This window comes from Schistocerca americana, chromosome 2 (genome assembly GCF_021461395.2).
Source record: "Schistocerca americana isolate TAMUIC-IGC-003095 chromosome 2, iqSchAmer2.1, whole genome shotgun sequence".
Taxonomy (NCBI): Eukaryota; Metazoa; Arthropoda; class Insecta; order Orthoptera; family Acrididae; genus Schistocerca; species Schistocerca americana.
In genome coordinates, this window is record NC_060120.1 from 305,213,310 (window position 1) to 305,235,531 (window position 22,222).

At 40.8% G+C, this 22,222-nt stretch overlaps 1 protein-coding gene across 6 annotated transcripts in view; it reads right to left on the reverse strand.

The window, feature by feature from the left end:
- Positions 1 to 22,222, reverse strand: part of LOC124590946 — a 278,651-nt gene that overhangs the window by 123,095 nt on the left and 133,334 nt on the right. For 5 of the 6 annotated variants that reach the window (XM_047131688.1, XM_047131689.1, XM_047131690.1 and 2 more), the window contains 2 exons: positions 19,704 to 19,884; positions 9,578 to 9,711 (listed from right to left, as the gene is read on the reverse strand). In XM_047131688.1, the coding sequence (XP_046987644.1) occupies positions 9,578 to 9,711; positions 19,704 to 19,884 (315 nt within the window). Of the gene's footprint in view, positions 1 to 9,577; positions 9,712 to 15,319; positions 15,435 to 19,703; positions 19,885 to 22,222 lie in introns of those variants that run through there. The other variant, XM_047131692.1, reaches the window with a different exon arrangement.

Sequence of the window (22,222 nt, forward strand, 5' to 3'; positions counted from 1 at the left end):
TTATCTTAACTTTTCCTTGCTTACATATTTAATATCAACTATTTAACAAGTTAACACATTTGTAAAGTAATCAGATGTTTCAAATTGTTATATACAAGGCACTTTGATGCTTGGGTTGCTGGGGAAATAAGTCGTAAGGCGTGCTGGGGAAATAAGTTGTGTATTCATTCAGAAATCAGGGAAACCACTGGCACTCAGCTTAAAGTGCATTAGCTACGTAAATCTAGTGGACTTTTGTCTAGGCATAAATATTTTAAACAGTTTTTTTTTCTAGGTATTACAATTGTATCATGGTAGCACAGCACATAGGATGGAGCTGTAGATGAGATAGTCTCTTACGAAAACTGTGCAATTATCTTTAAAACAGTTGGAAACACACACTGCTGTTGCTTCAATAACCACAACAGAAGTAGGTGAAAAGTAATGAAAAACAGCTTGGATGAAGACAGATCAATTTCAAAGAGCCTACATTATGGTAGGGAGGATAGTTGTGACCCTATTGAATCAGTGCATAAATAAAAAGACCATCACCAATTTAGATACTCAAGCACCATCAGTTGTGGTATGATCTTCAGAATTAGAAAAACGCTGTCATTTGTTGCCCGCCTGAACCCCACATACTCACTGAGTATAACACTAACAGAAATTCCTGGGTGGAACAATATCTAAAATAAAAGAAAGGCAACCTTCAGAAGACTGATGTCTGGCGTGTAGACACATGTAACAGTATGCAATCTTAACTGGCTGTTGAAACACTGGCTGTTGTTCTGGCAGAAAGTACATACATTCACACATGCAACTGCACACACTACCAAGCGCACATTACACTGATAAACAGTTGTATGGGCTGATGGATATAGGGACATGCTGGGGAAGGATCCACTAGGCAAGGAGAGAGTAGTTGGATAGTATGAGGCAGGAGTGAGCACAAGGGACTCAAAAGCTGCATAACAAGACTAGAGGATTTCTGAGGGGTAGAGCATATAAAAAATATAGAGAGAAGTTTGACACAGGCGGGTGGGTTGGGAGAGAGAAGGTGGAGACAGCGAGGGAGACAAGGAGGGGTGAGGGATGAGTGGAAATGGGGGAGGGAGGGAGGGTAGGAGGGAGGGAGAGGGGGGAGAGAGAGAGAGAGAGAGAGAGAGAGAGAGAGAGAGAGAGAATACCCATATGGTTTTAAAGCGGGTTAAGTGTTTCCTAGGTATCTCCGAGACAGTTCTGCTGAGTAATGGAATACATTATCTGAAGGGTACGCTTCCAATGTCAAAATGACACATTCTCATTACCTGCACCTTGACTTGAAAATAAACCTCTCTCTCTCTCTCTCTCTCTCTCTCTCTCTCTCTCTCTCAATCAATGTGGCTATATCAAGTATGCCTCGTATCATTGACTACTACTTTTTCACACAGCTGAGTGCTCAAAACTCAACACATTAGCAACGGTCAAAGACACAGTTCATACCAGACCCTACTACCTGGAATTTCTTTTGTTCTATGACTTTTTCATGCATTGTCACGGCCGTCTTCTTAGACGTGGAGGCCAGAGTAACTCCAAGACAGGGGTCCACTGCATGGAGAAAATATTAAGAACAGCTAGTGTAGCCAAATGCAAGCTTTGTACACTCAAGGATCATCATTTGTCACTCCTAAATACGTTGTGCAACACTTCACTTTAACAAAGTGGTATGTTACATTACAGTGGTGAGAGAAGGCAGTATACAATTTGGACGGGGGAAGAGTGGTGTGGACAGTGACAGTAGAGAAAAGGGAAAAGGTAAGGTGAGGCAGTGTCACACAGGTTAGTGGAGGTTTAGGTCAGGAAGATTGTGAGAATGCAGGATGTGCAGGAAAGACTATTCTGATCTGCATAGCTCAGAGAAACTTGTACAGGAAGGGAATACCCAAATCGACAACTGATTGGTCAATTTTGCGGCACGGCCAGTTTGACAGTGGCCATTCGTGTGAGTAGACAGTTATCTGTCAAGCCCACATAGAATGCTGCACAGTAATTGGACCATAGCAGCAATAATTGCACCATAGCAGATATATAAGATGGCTGCTTTCACATGTGGCCCTGCCCTTTATTGGGTAAGAAATGCCTGTGACTGGTCCCCAGTAGCACGTGGTGAGTGTATGCAACAGGTCTTGTACGAGTATCTGGGTCTTCTAAAAGAGAATCCCATTGGGTGCAGGACTGGGAGGATGATTGGAATAGGGATAGACAAGGATATTCTGTAGGTTGAGTGGGTAGTGGAACACACTTTGGGCAATGTTGCCACGAATGTGGCTGGCTTATCCCTCATCTCAGGGCACAACAAGAGGTAACTGAAGCCTTGATTAAGGATATCATTGAACTTTTCAAGGCCAGGGTGATCTTAAGTGATCGGAGGAGTACTGGTCAGTGGCTGGTTAACAGGTTTACTGGCGACTGAGGAGATAGCATGGGAGTTCTGTTAATGGATGAGCTGGATAAAATATTGTCTGTTAATAAAGGCTCTGTTAAGGCTATCAGCATATTTCAAAACTCCTACTTTTCACAGCAGATGTTGCATCCATGGGTGGCAAGCTGTAAGGAAGAGATTTTTTGAGGTGAAATAGATGACAGCTGTCAAAGTGGTAGTACTGTTGGTGGTTGGTGTGCTTGATATAAACAGACATATTTCTGGAGCCACATCAGAGGTGGAGATTGACATCAAGAAACATGGATCACTGAACTGAGACGTACCAGTTGAAGCAAATTTTGGAGTAGTTGTTGAGCTTATGGAGCAAAGAACAAATGATGTCCTCGCCATGAGTCCAGATCATGAAAACATCGTCAATGAATCTGAACCAGACAAGCAGTTTTAGGTGTTGACTGGATAGGAAAGTTCACTTCAGGTGGCCCATAAGTAAGCTGGCATAAGATGGTACCAAGTGAGTCCTATGGCAGTACCACTGAATTGTTTATACAGAGTCCATCAGAAAAATGTATACAATCTTTGTCAGGCTCTAATGAGATATCGACATTGTCATTCGATTTTAGTTCTGAGTGTGTTGTAGTACAGTCTTAGGCTCAACAGATGTTACTACTTTCATCTTGGTATTGAGAAAACAAGATAGGTGGAGCATGCTTGACATTCGAGCAACGAAAATGTATTGTGAAGTGGTTTTTAAAGTTTGATAATTCCGTTGAAGTGCAATGTCAGTGGAGGTGGGGGTTTGAAACAGAACCGCCAACCTGCCTAACAATTAAACCCAACATTGACAGTTTGAATTGCACAGAATGATTTGTGATATTCACAAAGGAAGATCAGGAAGACAGCATACATCTAAAAGTCTTGCTTCACCGGCTCTCATGTTGGAAACATTTGTTAATTCTCCACAGAAGTCTGCTATGCAATATGCACATGAAGTGGGGGTTAGCAGTACAAGTGAACGAAGAATTCTGAAAGCCGCAAAGTGGAAAGTTTACATTCCATGATTATCGTGCGAGATTAATGATGACAATCCTGATCGCCTAATGCAATTTTGTGAATGGTATCTGCAAATGGTAACTGATGACGAACAATTTGTGATGAAGATAATGTGGAGTGACGAGGCACAATTTAAACTTAATGGATATGTGAATCGGCATAACGGTGTGTACTGGGCACCAGAAAATCTGCATGTTTATGTGGATAAAGTGGCCAATCTACCACGGGATCATGGGTGGTGTGGACTATCATCTAGGGGCTTAGCAGGACCCTTTCTCTTTGATACTACTGTCACTGGAGAAGTATAACTGGAAATGTAACACACGTCAATTTTTCTAGGTATATGTGTGCTTTATGGAGCTGATGAAGATGTCTTCTACCATCGGGATGGGGTACCACCACACTATCACCTAACTGTATGAGATTTCCTGGATGACAATTTTCCGGGGCACTGGATGGCATGAAGAGGGCCCATTGAGTTCCCTCCACAATCACCAGATCTAACACCTACAAACTTTTACTTTTAAGGAACTGTGAAGATAATGTCTATCGACATAAGCCATGCACGCTGGAGGAACTTCGCCAGGAGATTAGAGCAACATGTGCAGCGGTCTCCACTGTAACACTGACTGACATAGTTGCGGTGATTGTACTTCGTTCTGTTATGTGTACAGCCGCCAATAGTGAACATTTTGAAGATTTAAAGTAACCAAGTGCTAAGCTGAAGGTTGTACAACAAATGTGACCAATTATTAAATGTAAAATAAACACATAAGTTACACTTTTCATTCCTTAAAGTGTGTATACATTTTCCTGGTGGACTCTGTAGATTTGGTCTTCAAAGGTGAAATAATTATGGATCAGGATATAGTTGGCTAAGAGGATAGGGTAGTGGATTTGGTATCAGGATGATGCTGGGAAGGTGGTATTCCATGCTTGCAAGGCCATGGGCATGAGGGATGTTGGTGTATATGGACGCCAAAACTACAGTTGCCAACAAGGAATTTGGTGGTAACATGACAGGAACTGTGGAGAGGTGGTGAAGGAAGTAAGTATTGTTTTGGATGTGAGGTTATGGACATTTGTTTGGAGGTGTTGGTGACAAAGGCAGAGGTTCATTCCGTGGGAGCACTGTACCCAGCCACAATGGGATAACTGTAGTTTGTGTCGGTCAACAAAGGCAAAGGTTCATTCTGTGGGAGCATTGTACCCAGCCACAGAGGGATAACTTGTAGATAGATCTGTGTGTTTGGGTTTGTGGAGAAGGTAAAAGGTAGAAGATGGGGTGGGGGGTGGGGGGGGGGGGGGGGGGGGAGTTGCAGGAGTGAAGGAGGAGATGGTTTCAAGCATCAAGTTTTGGGATGGATTTAAGGCATTGGGGAGCTGCTGAAGGTCATACTGGACTTCTGGGATGGAATCATGGTCATGTAGTAAAGTTGGCAGAGAGCTTCAGTCACACAGTCACTACGATTCATGAGCACAGAGCTGGAGCTTCTGTCCACAGGAACGATGATAAGGTTTGGATTGTCTGCAGGTTACAGATAGTTATGTGTTCTGTAGGAGTGATGATGTGCTCACTGGGGAGGAGTTTAGGAAAAGAAGGTGAGGCCAGACTAGAAATGAGGAATTCTTGAAAAATTACCAAGGGATGACTGGGTGGAAGGGGAGGAGGATTACTGTTGGAGAGAAGTTGGTACTGTTTTAAACATGGTTCTATATGGAGTTCTATGTGTCAATTGTCAGTGTGGTGAAGAAAGGTTTCCACTAGAGAGAACATGTATGGGAAGAAGTTCCTTTGCAGCTGCTGCATGGCTGAACCCAGGTTTTGGGCTACAGGTTAGGCCTCTGGAGAGCACACCCTCCCCCATGCAGGTTCTTGGTTCTCTCTCTCTCTCTCTCTCTCTCTCTCTCTCTCTCTCTCTCTCTCCCCCTCTTACTCCTCCTTCTCTCCCTCTTTTCCTGCCCCTATCCCCTTCTCCCTCCCCCCTCCTTTCTCACCCCTCTCCCTTCTCTCTCCCACCCCATCTTCACCTTCTCTCATCCAATCCCCGACATCCTCCTCCCCTAGGCTCTATGGAAGGGTCTGCTTGGTATGGAATAGGTGGCAGCTGTTAAAGTGGAAGTGTTGCTGGTGGCTGTTAGTGGAATCACCGATTCAGCCATTTTTGAGGTGGAGGTCAACATTGAGGAAGGTGGCTTGTTGGGTCAAGTAGGACCAGGTGAAGTGAATAGGGGAGAAGTTTCTGGACGAATGTGGATAGGGTGGTTGGTATAATTTATATTGGAGGGAAGGTTGTGGGTAATACACTGAAGGTGAGAGTGTATGAGAGCCATTTTTGAGGTGGAGGTCAACATTGAGGAAGGTGGCTTGTTGGGTCAAGTAGGACCAGGTGAAGTGAATAGGGGAGAAGTTTCTTGACGAATGTGGATAGGGTGGTTGGTATAATTTATATTGGAGGGAAGGTTGTGGGTAATACACTGAAGGTGAGAGTGTATGAGAGCAAAGATTCTCTCAATGGGGCACAGTAACCAGCCACAATGGGGCATCCAGGGAGGTTGGGTTTAGGGACTTTAGAAAGCATGCGGAAGGTAGGAGCGTGGAGAGCGGTTGGGGTAAGGAGAGAGATGGACTCCCAGGAGAGGTTCTGGAATGGGCCTAAGGATCTGAGGAGAGACTGGAGATCCTGCTGGATTTCTAAAATGGGGTCACTATGGCAGGATTTATAGGTGGACAAATGTGACAGCTGGTGGAGTCCTTCCATCAGATAATCCTTGCAGTTAAAAACACCTACGGTGGAGCCTTTGTCAGCAGCTACAATTATAAGGTCGAAATCAGTTTTTAGATGGTGGACTGCGGTTCTTTCTGTGGATGTACGGTTAGTTTGCATGTTGAGGGATACCAACCATTTCCTCCACTAACTCTCTACAGTTCCTGTTCCTTTACCACATCACGTCACTATTGATGCCACCTCTCATTACACGAACATCCTTAATTCCTATGGCCTTACCACTACTGAACACTACCTTTCCCAATACCCAACAGATTCCAAACCACCAATCTCCTTTCTAGTCACCATGAGCAACCATATCATAGCCCCCAATTACTTCTTTGAAGACATTACTTACAAAAAAATCCAGGTTACGGCTAGGCACCCACATATCACCATTCCATGCTAACCTATTCATGGGCCAATTAGAGGAATCCTTCCTGAACACCTAGAATTGCAATCCCCTCACCTGGTTCAGATTCATTGTCAATATCTTAATAATCTGGATCAAGGATGAGTACTCCCTACCCATATTCCTCCAGAACCTCAACACCTCCCCCACTCACTTCACCTGATCCCACTCAACCCAACAAGCCACCTTCCTTGGTACTGACCTGCACCTCAAAGACATCTACATCAGTATCTCTGTTCATATCAAACCAACCAACCACCAGCAATACCTCCACTTCGACAGTTGCCACCCATTCCATACTGAGAAATCCCTTCCATAGAGACTATCCACCCATGGCTGTCACCTCTGTAGAGACAAGTGATCCCTCTCAAAATATACAGAGAATCTCACTGAGGTCTTCACAGACTAACTACCCTCCCAAGCTTGTACTGAAACAAATCTTCCATGCTTTATCTCTCCAGTCACCCACCAACTCGCAAAGTCCCACTGTCCGGCCACAGAGGAGCATTCCCATCGTGACTCAGTACCTCCCAAGAATGGAGCAACTGAATCAAATTCTCCACCAGGGTTTTGACTACCTCTCATCATGCCCTGAAACAAGGACTATCCCACTCACTATCCTTCCCACCCCTCCCACTCCTGGCATTCTGTCACTCACTGAACCTACACAATATCCTTGTCCATCCCTACGCAATCCCTGCTCCCAACCCCTTACCTCATGGCTCATATCCCTGTAATAGACACATAGGCAAGCCTATCCTGTACCTCCTCCCACCACTATCTACTCCACTCCAAACACAAGCATCACCTATCCCAACAAAGGCATGCCCCCTGCGAAATCAGTCACATGATCTACAAGCTAAGCTGCAACCATATACTGTATTCTACATGGGCATCACAACCAATAAGCTGTCTGTCCATATTCATATGAATGGCCACTGACAAACTGTGGCCAAGAAACACCTGGACTATGCCTTTGCCGAGCAGGCTGCCCAACACGACGTTTTTCATTTCAATGACTGTGTCATAGCCTCTGCCATCTAGATCCTTCTCAACAACACCAGCTTTTCTGAACTGTGCAGGTCGTAACCCTCCCTGCTACATATCCTATGTTCCTGTAACCCTCCTGCCTCAGTTTTTGTTAGTCACTGTCCTTACCCATCTAGCCACTTCCCTGTTCCCATTTCACCAATACTCAGACCTCTATTCCACCAATGCACCCTCAGTCCTTTTACTTCCTCTTTTTCGCTACCCACCCCACCTAGCTGCCTACCCTCCTCTACTTCATCCCCGTACGCTTCCACATCTCTCACTCCTATCCTGCTATCCATCCCTATCCCCGCCCCAGCCTCTTCCTTACTGCCACCATCCAGTTGCCTTTTACAGCATGCTCTGCTGCTCACAGTCTGGCTTCAATAGCCAGAGACTGTGGTCATATATTTGTGAGTTGCATTAGAGTGTGTGTGTGTGGGGGGGGGGGGGGGTCTATTTTTGATGGAGGCCTTGTTGGCCAAAAGCTCACTTTCTGACAATCTTTATGTTGTGCCTATCTGTGACAGCATCTCTGATATATGGTGAGAAACAACTACCCTTTTCATAATGTTGTTACATAATACATATGCGAAATTTATTACATTTTATTGTGATTATATTTGTGTATTATATGCCATAAAAATTAATTTCTTTTCTTTAGATTATGTTAGATTCTTCATTTATTGCAACTAAGTCTCCCTTAAACCCCCCTCAAAATTATTGTCAGATGTTAGATTCTTCATTTATTGCAACTAAGTCTCCCTTAAACCCCCCTCAAAATTATTGTCAGATGTTTGTCATCTCCCCTAAAACCATAATCAAATGTAAGTCATCCTATTGTACACAGAATGTGAATGCACAGAATTAGAGCAGGCTACAATACTGAAGTTCATAATACACTGAATACAAGCTACCAAAGTAAGCTTTTGGATTCCACTTTCAATGTGACAGTACAATGTCTTTTTAGTGAAGGCAGTAGCACTCAGTGCTGTATAAGATCCTGAGTATGAAAATTTAAGTAAGCCTTTCATCTGAGTCAGTCCAAGGGACGTAAAATATTCCATTGACTGGTTATTCAGTCAGGTGACTACATAAAATTTCACTTTTATGAGTGTTTGTTTTCAGTGATAGCATGTAGTTACATGACAACATGTTTTCTATAAGCCACATGCTGATGTTACTACTCTTTACTGAAAGAAGGAAAGAGACCAAATGTTGAAAAGCTATTGGCAGAAAGCCTGCTCTTCTTGTGAAAAGGTGGATTATTAAACCTATTGTTCCCATCAAGAGTGTCTTGCATTCTCCTTACTGCATACGATAATGTAGAATGACTTTAAATATTGTTCACAACATTGGCACACAATCTGGTGATCTGGAACTTATACACTATGTATCTGCCTCTTGCCGGCCAACTCCTGTTGATAAAAATTTCCTTAATCACCAGCCTTTCCATTGGATAAAGCTGTCGAAAGTGCTGGTAGGCATCAGGGATTTTCTTATGTGGACTCGACTAATCTAATCTAATCTAATCTAGTACTGAAGAATAAATGTATTAAAATGAATGGAATTATTAGCAAACAAGTAGTAAATTGAAATGTCATGCATGATGCAATAGTTTTTCTTGCATGTCATTGTTTATGTTATCACATCTCCTGTACTAAGATAGGTAGGTGGGTCTTATCCACACAGGGATTATTATGAGAAAGTAAGGAGTATGTGTATCAAGTTTGGTTGAAATCGGTTGAGTGGTTTAGGAGATGTGGGAAACACACACACACACACACACACACACACACACACACACACACACACACACACACATTTTATAATAAGACAGATATTTATAACACATATTACATTTTTCTCAGAATGAAATGCCTGCTCAGAATAAAAATTCTGCCAAAAGATACTTACACATGCCTCTATAAACCATGTATCTTTCAATGTGTTGGCATTATAATAGCAATCTGGACATATTTCAATTTCTGCCATCTCTTGTTTACAAACTTTAAGTATATACTTTGCTGAAGATGTTAGCTTGGTATGCTCTGCAACAAAAACAAAATATTTGCCATTGTATGCTGATCTTTACTTGCATAATGTTTTCATAACAATAGGAACTTTAAAAATATTGGAAACAATAAATGAATTTTAAACATTCACATTAAAGAAGAATATTTAGAGGGTGCTTTTGGAAGTAGCCACACATTCTCTCTTTTTTTTTTAAAAAAAAAAAAAAAGAAATCAGAGAAAAGGAAAATCTCAGTATTGAAAAGGAATAGAAAGCAAACACATTCAGTGTCCTTTGACACGAAAAAGTCAGACAACTCCATGATTCTGTGTGAGAGGTGCCATGCTCCAGTAAGAATCACAAGTCATCTCATAAAGAAATAACTGCAGTAGATGACTTCTCTTTGACAATAACAAAAAACAGGTATGGTGTCTCAGTGGCTACAGTTTCAAACACGAACTTCTGCTGACAAACTTACAGCTACAGAGTATTCTATTGAGAACAATCAGTTGCACAACTGGAGAGGGAGAAAAACCCTCATATATGTATTCGAAAACACTGACAGATAAAAAGTTTGTATTAAAATGAGGTATTTCTGTACAATTATTAGCAAATTAGTAATATCCTAACAATACGAAAGCAAAACCTCACAGTAAAACATTCTCTATTCACATAGGTGGAACAGTTATGATATCAAAGTATAAATAGCCAATACATATACCAAGAAGAGATGAAACTGAGATAATATTTACTGTAAGAAATAAGATTACTGAGAAATCTTGTACCTTGATGAAAAATAGAAGAAAATTAAATGTAAAAGCTCTTAAAGCACATGATGAATCAAATAGTGAATCAAAAATTATTCATATCTAAATCTTACATATTTATTTAATTTAATTGCTGCAGTAGTGCGGTCCTGATCAGTAACGCAATTAGTAAGAAAGCATTTCTCCTACACTCCTCTGTGGGTCTTAAGCGTCTCAAAAAATCGTCAGAAACAGCCCAAATCCACAGGCAGAAAAGAAACTTCACAGAAATTATTCTTTTGTATACTGATAATGCAGTATTTGTCGCACATGTTGTTTCTGGAGACTGAGTGAGGTTTTGTCTTGTTTTATATCTTTACTCAGTATATTTTCAGCAATACACTGCAAGTTTCTTCAATAAATATGCAATGGATACACTGAAGAAACTCCCACATTATTGTGATAAGAACTATTTACTACACAATCAATTACATTGTGACTTGAACAGCATATATTTTCAATGAATTTTTAACTCGCATTGCAAAGATGGGCTTCTATTAACCAAGCAGCTATAGATGGAAACACACAAAGAAATAAAGTTCTTAACGTTCAGAAGCAGAGCCTTCTTACTCTGGTGGACAGGAGAAGAAGGTTCGATAAATCGAGAATGGTAAAATTCAGTGATACATGAAAAGTAAAGAAATGTCACCCACGAACCTGGTCACAGGAAATGTACCGATAGGGTGAGAAAAAAAAGGAATTGCTGGTATCAGAGATTTGAAAGCTAAAAAACGTAGAAACCAACTTACGTACTTCCTTCTGCTCTCACATGCTGACTAGATTTTCTCATTCTACATACTTTCAGTTCTATGATCTCCCCCCACCCCCCGCTCTCTCTCTCTCTCTCTCTCTCTCTCTCTCTCTCTCTCTCTCTCTCTCTCTCATACACACATGTATGTGTAGTCGTCAAAAACAGCCTGAAATGTTTGTAAGGACATTGCAGCACAGGCTGTGCTCAGAAATAATTGTCATGAAAAAGAATTTGGTATGTTGCGCCTTTTGTGAATTATTCAGTACTTAAGTTAGCCAAACACGTCATTGCACATGCAAACTCAAGCACTTGCACACGCTAAAATGCACTAAAGCATGGACACCTGTGGGTCCATGAGTTACTACTTGTTCAACTGGCCATGACCAGTTAAAATGTGCCTTTTCAGAAGTGATAAAGTTAAGCTAGGTGAACAAAAACTATGTTTGTTCAGTTTGAGGAAACCAAACAAAGAACAATTTTGGCGACACTGTCTCTGGCAGTCTGCTTGAATTTTTGTGTGCAACAATCTGACTGGCTAACGTCAATAGCAAATAACTCTGAAATGGTGCAACATATCAATTTTTATTCCTCAGCACAACCTCCCTGCAACACCCTTACAAGCTTTTCAGACTCTTTCTGAACTCCCTGTATATAAAGGCTGGATGCTATCTGTACTGAAAAAGCCAAAAATATCTGAAGGTTAATTCTTTAGACTTTTTCCCCCACCAATTATGTCACAGTTATTGAATTTACAGTTTTTTGGGAAAAAGTCTAAAACTCAAAATTTATTTGTACAATACCTTTGATTTTCCTTATTCCATTGTCTTAGGGGTGGGAGGTAGGGTGCAATGAGGCAGCAATGAAGCATCCTGCCAACAAGTTATTTGTGGGAGTTTATTTGTCACAGCTGCCTGTCTCATTAACCACAGTGTTTCAAGATAATGATATCTTGATATTTCCTGGCAGATTAAAGTTAAGGACTTGAATCTGGGAGCTTTGCCTTTTGTGAGAGAGTGCCCGAGTGACTCAGCTATTCAAGCATGACTCACAACCCACACTCACAGCTTTTATTCTGCTAGCACCTCATTTCCTACCTTCCAAACTTCACAGAAGTTCACCTGCAAACTTTGCAGGATAAGCACACATGGAAGAAAGAATAATGTGGAGACTTAGCTTGGCCAAAGTTTGGTGGACTACTTGCAGAATTTCTCATCATCATTGAGGACTGACATGTGTTATACAAACTTATGTGCAGTTTATGGGCACAGTGTTTCTGGTATGCAACTTTATCTTTTGCTCTAAGAAAGAGTATTTGTTGCACTGGTCATTCACAGTAAATCCAAATAGTGTGCCACAGTATTTAGGTTCAAACCTCAGACTGGCACACCGATGACGGTAGCAGTCTGGTCCCTTTAATCCCCCAAACCAACCCCAACCAACCAACCAACCAACCAACCAACCAACCAACCTGGCACACTGACTTAACTTGTAACATTTAACTAAAAAAAAGAAAGAAAAAATATGAAAAATGTCATATAATTCTTGATTTATGATATAACATCTCCTTTTCACTAATGTCTGTAAGATGTTATTTTTGATTTCTTAAAACTTGATGTTGTGTATGACTTCATACACAACGGTAAGGAGAGATGGGCTACATGGTGGCGTGGCAACTGGTGTCGCAGGACAGCTGGACAGGAGCGGAAATGATTGGCAAACAAGTTAACATAATAAACAGAAGATTTACTTAATTTGTATTTCTCCCAGCATACGAAGACTCATTACAAATAATACAGCAGGAAGTAGAGTCGAGCTCTCAACGTCAACAAGAAAGTAAGCACGAACGAAGATCTCGTTTGAAGGAGTTCCAAGTGTGTGTGGGCTGCTGGCTGCTGCTCACTGCTGCCAGCTGTCCCACATTGTGGTGGCAGAGGGAGCCTCTGGAGTCGTGGCTCAGTGAGCTTGCACCACTGGGTCCACTGGATCCCACATGACCCCTACCAGCAACTGACAGAAACTTGCAATTCCATTGCCAACTGTGACACACGTGGGGTGGTATCGATAAATGATACCATACTTGATTACTTTTGATGTAATTGTATTCCTTGTTTTTAAAGTTGTATGGGGGCTAATGAGCTGAAGTATATGTTCTTACTGTCAATTCGTTGTAATATAATTGATAAACTAACAAAACTACTTCTGGAACACATCGTGTGTGCACTGGGGGAGGGATTTGGGGGGGGGGGGGGGGGGGGGGGCTGCACATGCGTTTTGCACACTCACAGAGACTGACAAAGTTTTTTTTTAAGGTGAGCTCCTATATTCCACAAATCCACACATTCTTTTATGTGCCTATCTACTAAGCAGTACTTCATCTGTACAGTGAGTGACTGTCTTTTCTCACCTATATTTTGCACTCTGTCCAATACTGAAACAAATGACCAAATATTCTATCCCCAAATTGTCTGTCTAAGTAGAGAAGTTGCTTTTTCTGGTTTGAATGAGGGTAGAAAATAATTTAAGAATAAGAAACACTATCCAGAGTTCTTCATCATAGACAAACTTGTATGCTAGGCAGAAAGAATAAAAACAGTCACATTTGTAATACATCTGCTATACACTGAAATTATGTGTACCTGCACTACAGACACAATCGGCATTGCCATATCATAGGTCCCTTCCGGTCTCACAACACAGTATGGATTATATACAAATAGAGAGACTGATCACAACACATCAGTCCGTTAACAAGTTAGTGTCCAGTAGACTCCAGAGGAATGAGCAGCATTACCTTGCATCCAGTGATCATGTGTTCACAGCATGCCAATCAAGTATCTGTCTGCTGAACCTATACATAAATGGCCACCTGGCCACAGAACAGGCTGTTCGAACAGCAGTACCAAATATGGAGGATCACAGCACCACCACAACGAACACCCCCACATTGGTACATGAGCCATGCCTCCACAAACACTGCAGTCACAAGACAGTACACAATGGATGGACTTATGCTAGGCGCGCACTTGCGATTTTTCAGTCGGCGCGACTTAACAATCGCTGTCGCAGAAGTACATTGTGATGTGCACACAGCAGCAGGAAAATCGCAACTACTCTCAGTACCAGCATGGATTTCATCGAAACAGCTTGTTTGGTGGCGCTTTTACTACAAAGAAGAGTGAGAAAACAGCGCAAATGTTGTTACTCGGTGCATCCGATTGTAAGTCAAAGACAAGTGAAAGGGCAGTTTTACAAATTACACAGAGTTACAAAATCACCCAAATAAATTCTTTCAATACTATTGAATGAGTAAGAATAGTTTTGATACACTGCTTCAGACAGTATGACCGAATATAACAAAACAAGATACAACATGGAGAAGTGTATGCCACCTGAGGAGCACTTATCAGTGACTTTGAGGTGAGCACACATTATTTCATTCAACAGTTTTTATTGCCCTTTTACATTATTGATTAGATACATCAAGAGAATCATTTCATTCAACACTTGTTGTTGCCATTTTACATTACTGATCAGATACATCAAGAAAATCACTACTGCAAGTCGAAACTGGCAAACTTGTTTCATGAGAAAACTGCAAAACCATGTTGCGCACAGAGGTTTCTGTGGTCTTGTTGCAGTTGTCAGCAGAGGGGCACATGAACAAATTTTGTGGAGGTTCCATTTCATTTAGGACATTTGAAGAATACGGTTGAACGAATGAAGATGCTGGAGAATAAGTTGCTTGAGTGGTGTTTTATAAGTCGCTTGAGTTGTGTTATAACATATGTTCGGATGCTGTGGAAAAATCGGTGAAAGCTGATAATATCTGGCATTCCTAATCACATTCAGTATTTCTATTTTCGCATCATGTTTCTGTTCTTCGCTTAACTTCACCAGCATGGGGACAAGCATTAATGCAAAATTCTTATCCTCGTTAACTACTTCTTTTTGTCTGTCTTTTAATATATTTAATAGAGATTCCTCGTAGGACGTAACCTTCTTGGCTTCTCTTTTCGTAGGATGTCGTACTTTTGTGCTCTGTGCAGTATCATTGTTGTTTTGTGAAGACAAACTGGGAGAGAACCTACTTCCTTGTTTCCTGTGTTACTGGGCATAATTTCGATGTTGCTGGTGGTCGGTCTGTCTTCCATTTGAGGGAGCAGAAATAACATTGCATCAAAGTATAGATATTTCCTCCGTTTTCTTGCAGCCTTGCCAGACGAAGATTTTTTCTGTGATGCCAGTTCTCTCGCGAAGCAGTCCTTCAGATTTTTCCACTTCCTTTGAATTTCTTTACCTGTCATAAATGAAATTATCACTGTATATAATTTATTGTAAGTATTTACCTTAATACTTCTATGAATAAATATTAATTCTGTTACTGAATATTATTTCTTCCAGATACCTTGCAACTGGAAATAGCTTTCGCTCATTACACTATGAATATCTACTGGGAGCCACTACAATCAGAGAAATTGTGAAGGATACATGCGAGCAGTTGTGGCAATGTCTACAGCCTATTCATATGGCAGAAAAAACTGAAGATGATCGGAAGATTATTGCCAAACAGTTTTTAGACAGAACTGACTTTCCAAATTGCATTCGTGCTGTGGACGCGAAACATGTGAGACTGAAGAGGCCTGCTGACAGTGGCTCAGAGTTTTATAATTACAAGAGTTATTTTTTGAAGATCCTTTTGGCCGTAGTGGATGCTGACTATTGTTTCACTGTGATAGACGTGGGCTCATATGGAGCCAATGGGGATTCTAATGTGTTCAAGAAATCCAACTTCTATCAAAAACTGAAATCTAATCAGTTAAACATTCCAAATCCTCAAAAATTTCCACACGATGAGGAAGGAGAGCCTCAACCTTTTAATTTTGTACGAGATGAAGCATTTGCACTGTCTAGACATATTCTGCGGCCGTACTCGAAGAAAAACCTGACAATGAAACAGCGTGTTTTTAATGACAGACATTGTCGTGCTCATAGAATGGTGGAATGTACTTTGGGGATTTTGGCTAACAAATGGAGAATATTTTATCGACCTATGGATGTGGATGTTGGTTTTTCATACATAATCATAAAAGCATGTTGTATTCTGCATAATTTCGTAAGACGAAATGACGCTGTACGAACTGAGGACGAGTCGTACGAATGCCTTCTGCAAGACTGTGAGGCTGTTGGAATAAGAGCTGATGTGTGTGGTATGCAGATAAGGGATTATTTTGCAAACTACTTTGTGACTCCACAAGGATCAGTATTTCGGCAATATGAAAAAATTTAAATTGTTGTAACTGTGATGTGTACATGAATGACTAAAATAAGTGAACCACGAAATACCTTTGTTAGTCTTTTCTGGTCCAGGCAGTTCAGTCCAGTTCCGAATTAGGCTGCAGCATACTTCTCCCCATAGTTTCTCTTTCAAATTGTGATTACTGCACTCTTTTAATTTCCTGTTGTAGAGAGCTGGTCGCTTTTCTACTTCTGCAATTAGTCTTTCTGAATTGACAACACAACACAACTTACAATGTCATCCGTAGAGCAAATCTCGTTATCAGACACGCTGCTGGCGCACTGAACTGGTGTGTATGCAACACAGAGCGAGAGCGACTGACTGGAAATCGCGTCACTAGTGCGCGCGGGCCTATGCCAGTGCCTGTGAATCATTCCACACCTGTGACAATTGCATCACGTGTGAAATAGGGCCTGCTGCACCTTTTAAATCAACGCTACTTTTTTGTCGCACGTGTGCGCACTCCTATTCGAGCCACTGCGTTTCATTCTTGCAACAAATAAATCGCGCGACGGAAAATCACCAGTGTGCGCCTAGCCTTAGACTTGTGCTTGTGTCAAGCAATTACATTCAGAGAGCATACTATTCAGACTTCAAGTGTTATTCATCGCAACACACGAACTAATAACCTCAGTGACTTATAATTTTCTTGTGACTCCTTATTCTGGAAGGCTGCAGAGAGAGAGAGAGAGAGAGAGAGAGAGAGAGAGAGAGAGAGAGAGAGAGAGAGAATGTGTGTGACTACAATCCTGGACGTTTAACTGTGAATTGCTTCCATTCTTGTTTACATTATAAGTGTTTATTGTTGTACAAGTTGGGAATCATTATCAGCGTGTGTGGCCACAACATTCTTAGTGAGAGTATGTGTCATTAAATACTATTTTCCATACCAATGCCAAATACTGCAGGGAAGAAACCACTCCAGAAGAAGAACATATTAAGATAAACCACCGTAATTAAGTTGCCAATAGAGTATCACACAGCCCACCATTGTTGCAGGCAATCTCAAGGTATTACTCTCATAAAAGAATGCCTGTAGTGAAAGTAGGCCTGTGTTTGAATATAATATAAACTGTCTGAACATTTTACGTCACAGTTTGGGAAATCTTCGGTTCTGTTCGATCTTCTGATTGGTCTGTGATCTAGTGATTTTTGTTGGTGCTATGAAAATATCGTATCTTAGTGTTATTAAAGCACTATGACTTTTAATAATAAAAATAACTGTGAAACATGAATTGAAGTATCTTCTAGGGTACAGGTCTTGTGTACGAACAGCACTAATAAATAAATAAAAGACTGCAGTTACAATTCTACTCAAATCTCAAGCTTTAACTCATCCTGTGATCTAGTGTGGACTGATGGTACTATTTCCAATACGGGTGTTGTTGCTGTAATTCGTTCTTGCAACAACAATTACAATCATCACATTATGACACATTTCATTTGCCTGGCATCTGCTGAATGTTGCCTTGTTGTTTTCAAACCGATTTAAATTTGGTAAAATTTTTAACTGTTATTCTAATAAGTGAGTGTAAGGAGTGAATTGCTCATATGCAACATGCAACCTACTTGGTAAATCAATATTGCTTCCCTTAAACAAAATAAGATGACATATCAGTCAAGTACTATTTTCTGGAGGACAACAATCTCATCTTTGTCTGTCAGCATATATGTTTATATGTCCATAATACTGGTACTCTACGATAACTCTATTGTAAATCTGATCAAATACAATAAGAGTTCGTGCAATGGTACAATTTAATGCTACTTCCCTCCAGTGTTTCACGAAATTGTCAAATTTTAAGTAGAGTGACATTCTGGAGCTACGGGAGATGGCAGTTATGTATGCGTGAGATATGCTTGTGTGTGTGTGTGTGTGTGTGTGTGTGTGTGTGCACGCACGTGTGTGTGTGTGCGCGCACGTGTGTGTGTGTGCGCGCACGTGTGTGTGTGTGCGCGCACGTGTGTGTGTGTGTGTGTGTGTGTGTGTGTGCGCGCGCGCGCGCATGCCTTCTAATGATGACACCTGTCTGCAACTTAACATGTCATCTTTACAGTAAGTAGCAACCTACCTTATCTTTACACTGTTCATTTTCTGGAAGTGATTGTTTTGAGAGTATCCTTATACGGGAGTGAAACATGGATGACAAAGCCTGCTGCCAAGAAGAGAATAGATACTTTTGAACTGCTGAAGATTAGATGGGTTGATCAGATAACTAATGAGGACATGCTGAACTGAATTGGGGAGAAAACTAAACTATGGCACAAGTTGATTAAAAAATGGAACTGGTTGATAGAACAAACTCTGGGCACTAAGGAATATTTAATTTGATAAAATGAAATAATAATTGTGTGTAGTTCAATGGCCTGTTGCTAGTCTTTCAATTAGACACCAATTTGGCAATTTGTGTGTACCTAACCTACCACAGTTATTCAACTGGGGAAAGGGGACCTACAGTTTAATGTGGAATCTGAAGCATGCATTGTTTCTGGTGACTCCTTACATTATTTAGAGGTGAAGGTTGAGTTAAAATGCAGGCTGAAAAATACGTGATTCAACCACGATCTGATTCTGCAATCTCTCTATTTTCAGGTATTCACTTTACCGCTGGACCACAAGGTCCAAATAGAGGGAAGTGTAGGAGGTAAGTAGTGTAGGGGGGAGACTATGGCTTGAATACAGTACGTAAGTTCAAATCAATGTAGGTTGCAGCAGTTATGCAGAGATGAAGAGATAGGCATAAGATAGGCAAGTTCACAGGGTTGCATCGAATCAGTCTTGGGACTGAACACCAAAACAACAAAAGACATGTCTGTACTTCACTGTTTCTATGCCAATAAAACTCCTTTTTTAATAATAGCTACTAGTATAAAATATTTGCCATCTATTGCATCTTAACCTAGATAATTTCTTCTGAAGACTTTTCCTTCCTCCAGTCTATATTTCAGTTCCTCAAGGTAAGAGTTGATTGTGAAAGCTCAAAGTTCTTTCTTTTACATGGATGGTAACTGTCCAACTTCTAATTGATTGTTAACTGGGAAGATGATAAGAACATGAAAAAGTTGATCAAATTTTTACAGATAAAACAGACTTGTTAATGGTAAACTACAAATTATACGGACAGAAATTTGTGGTTATATGACTATACAAACTCAGCTCGAATAAACGTACTAACGTGTATTAAACACAATACAGTCATGAAGTATCCACTTAACATCAGCTATAAATGCTTCAGTGCTGCCATATGCTTTCCTTCTGATATTATACTCAAGCTGAGAAAAGTCCATAGGATGAACTACAAATTCTCTATATCGAGAAAATTCTTTTTGGTCCACTGGCCTCCAAAATGGTTCACTCTGAAACAAAATTAAGAAGAGAAATATATGTTAATTAGATTAAGAAAGAATAGTTATGAAAGTTACAACACAACACTGAGGTGACAAAAGTCATGGGATAGTGATATGCACATATACAGATGGCAGTAGTATCACGTATACTCGTGCATTGGTGGAGCAGTCATTTCTGCTTAGGTGATTCACATGTAAAGGTTCCTGATGGGATTATGGCCGCATGACAGGAATTAACAGACTTTGAACATGGAATGGTAGTTGGAGCCAGAAGCATCTGACATTCCATTTCAGAAATCGTTTGGGCATTAAGTATTCCGCCATCCAAAGAGCCAAGAGTGTGCTGAGAATACCACATTTCAGGCACTACCTCTCACCCATGGACAATGCAGTGGCTGTCAACCTTCACGTAACAAGCGAGAGTAGTAGTGTTCATGTAGAGTTATCAGAGCTAACAGATAAGCAATGCTGCGTGAAATAACCACAGAAATCAATTAAGGATGTATGATGAACGTATCTGTTAGGACAATGTGGCAAAATTTTGTGTTAATACGATGTGGCTACACAAACACCACTGCTCTCGCTCGTTAAGTGAAGGTTGTCAGCCACTGCATTGTCCACGGGTGAGAGGTAGTGCCTGAAATGTGGTATTCTCGGCACAATCTTGGCTGTTTGGATTGCGGAATACTTAATGCCCAAACAATTTCTGAAATGGAATGTCCAATGCTTCTGGTTCCAACTACCATTCTATGTTCAAAATCTGTTAATTTCCGTCATGTGGCCATAATCCCATCAGGAAAGATTGTGTGAAGTTATTCTAGGAGCGCTCTCAACATACAACCTTTAGCAATTGGTTAGAAAACCAACTCAAGATGGGAACATATTAGATATCTTGGTGACAAACAGACCTGATCTTTTTGATGAAGTTAATCTAGAAGAAGGTATTAGCTTCCATAATGTCATCGTGGCTTCTATGTCAGTGGAAGTTGCAAAAAAAAAAAAAACCCCTGCATAGAGAAAAAAAAAAACCTGCATAGAGCTTTCTTGTTTGAGAAAGCAAATAAAAGTGTCATTAATGAATATCTTCATAGTCAGCTCCAAGCATTCACCGCGGGACACAAAGATATTGAGCATCTTTGGTCGGAATTTAAAGGTTTTGTCCACCATGTGCTAGGGAAGTATGTGCCTAGCAAAAGTATAGGGGAGGGAAAGGATCCACCTTGGTGCAACAAACATATTAGAAAGTTACTGAAAAAGCAGAGAATTTTGCATAGTCGTTCTAAACCCAGTCACTGCCCCGCGAACAGAAATTAAGCGAAATGAAAGCAGCTATCAGAAGGACAATGAGATATACTTTTAACGAATTTGAAAGCAATATTTTATCTGCAGATTCTAAAAATAACCCCAAAAAATTTTGGTCATACATAAAACCTATGAACGCTTCAAATAATTCAATACCTTCTCTTGCTGACAGTATGAATAATGTAACTGATGATGATAAACAGAAGGCCGAAATTCTAAACCTAGCTTTCAAAAATTCATTTACGGTAGAGGAATGCAGCACCATTCCCCCCATTCAATTTTCAAACAAACAAAAGGATGGTTGACATAGTGTTTAGTGTATCTGGGATCGTAAAACAGTTAAGATCCTTAGACGCCAGGAAGGCATCTGGTCCTCACGGTATCCCAATAAGATTTTATGTTGACTATGCTACAAAAATAGCACCATTCGTATCCATCATCTATCAGAGATCATTGGAACAGAGGAAAGTTCCACGGGACTGGAAGAAGGCCCAGGTCATAGCAATCTATAAAAAGGGTAGAAAATCGGATGCACGTAATTACCAGCCAATTTCACTGATGTCGATTCGTTGTAGAATCATGGAACATATTTTGTGTTCAGACATAATGACCTTTCTAGACTCTGAGGAGCTCATCTGCAGAAACCAGCACGGTTTTAGGAAACAGCGGTCATGCGAGACACAGCTGGCCCTCTTTGTGCATCATATACAACAGGCTCTAGATACCGGCTCCCAGGTTGATGCCATATTTCTCGACTTTCGAAAGGCGTCCAACTCAGTTCCGCACTGTCACTTGCTACAAAAAGTGGGTACTTATGGTCTATCCGATGACATATATGGTTGGATAGAAAATTTTCTAACAGACAGAGAGCAATACGTCGTCTTGACATATGGGGTGACTTCAACAGAAACAAGGGCAACTTCAGGTGTGACCATAGGCAGCGTAATAGGTCCTCTGCTTTTTACGATTTGCATAAACGATCTGGTTGATGGTATTGACAGCGGCCTGAGACTGTTTGCCGATGATGTTATAGTCTACAGGAAAG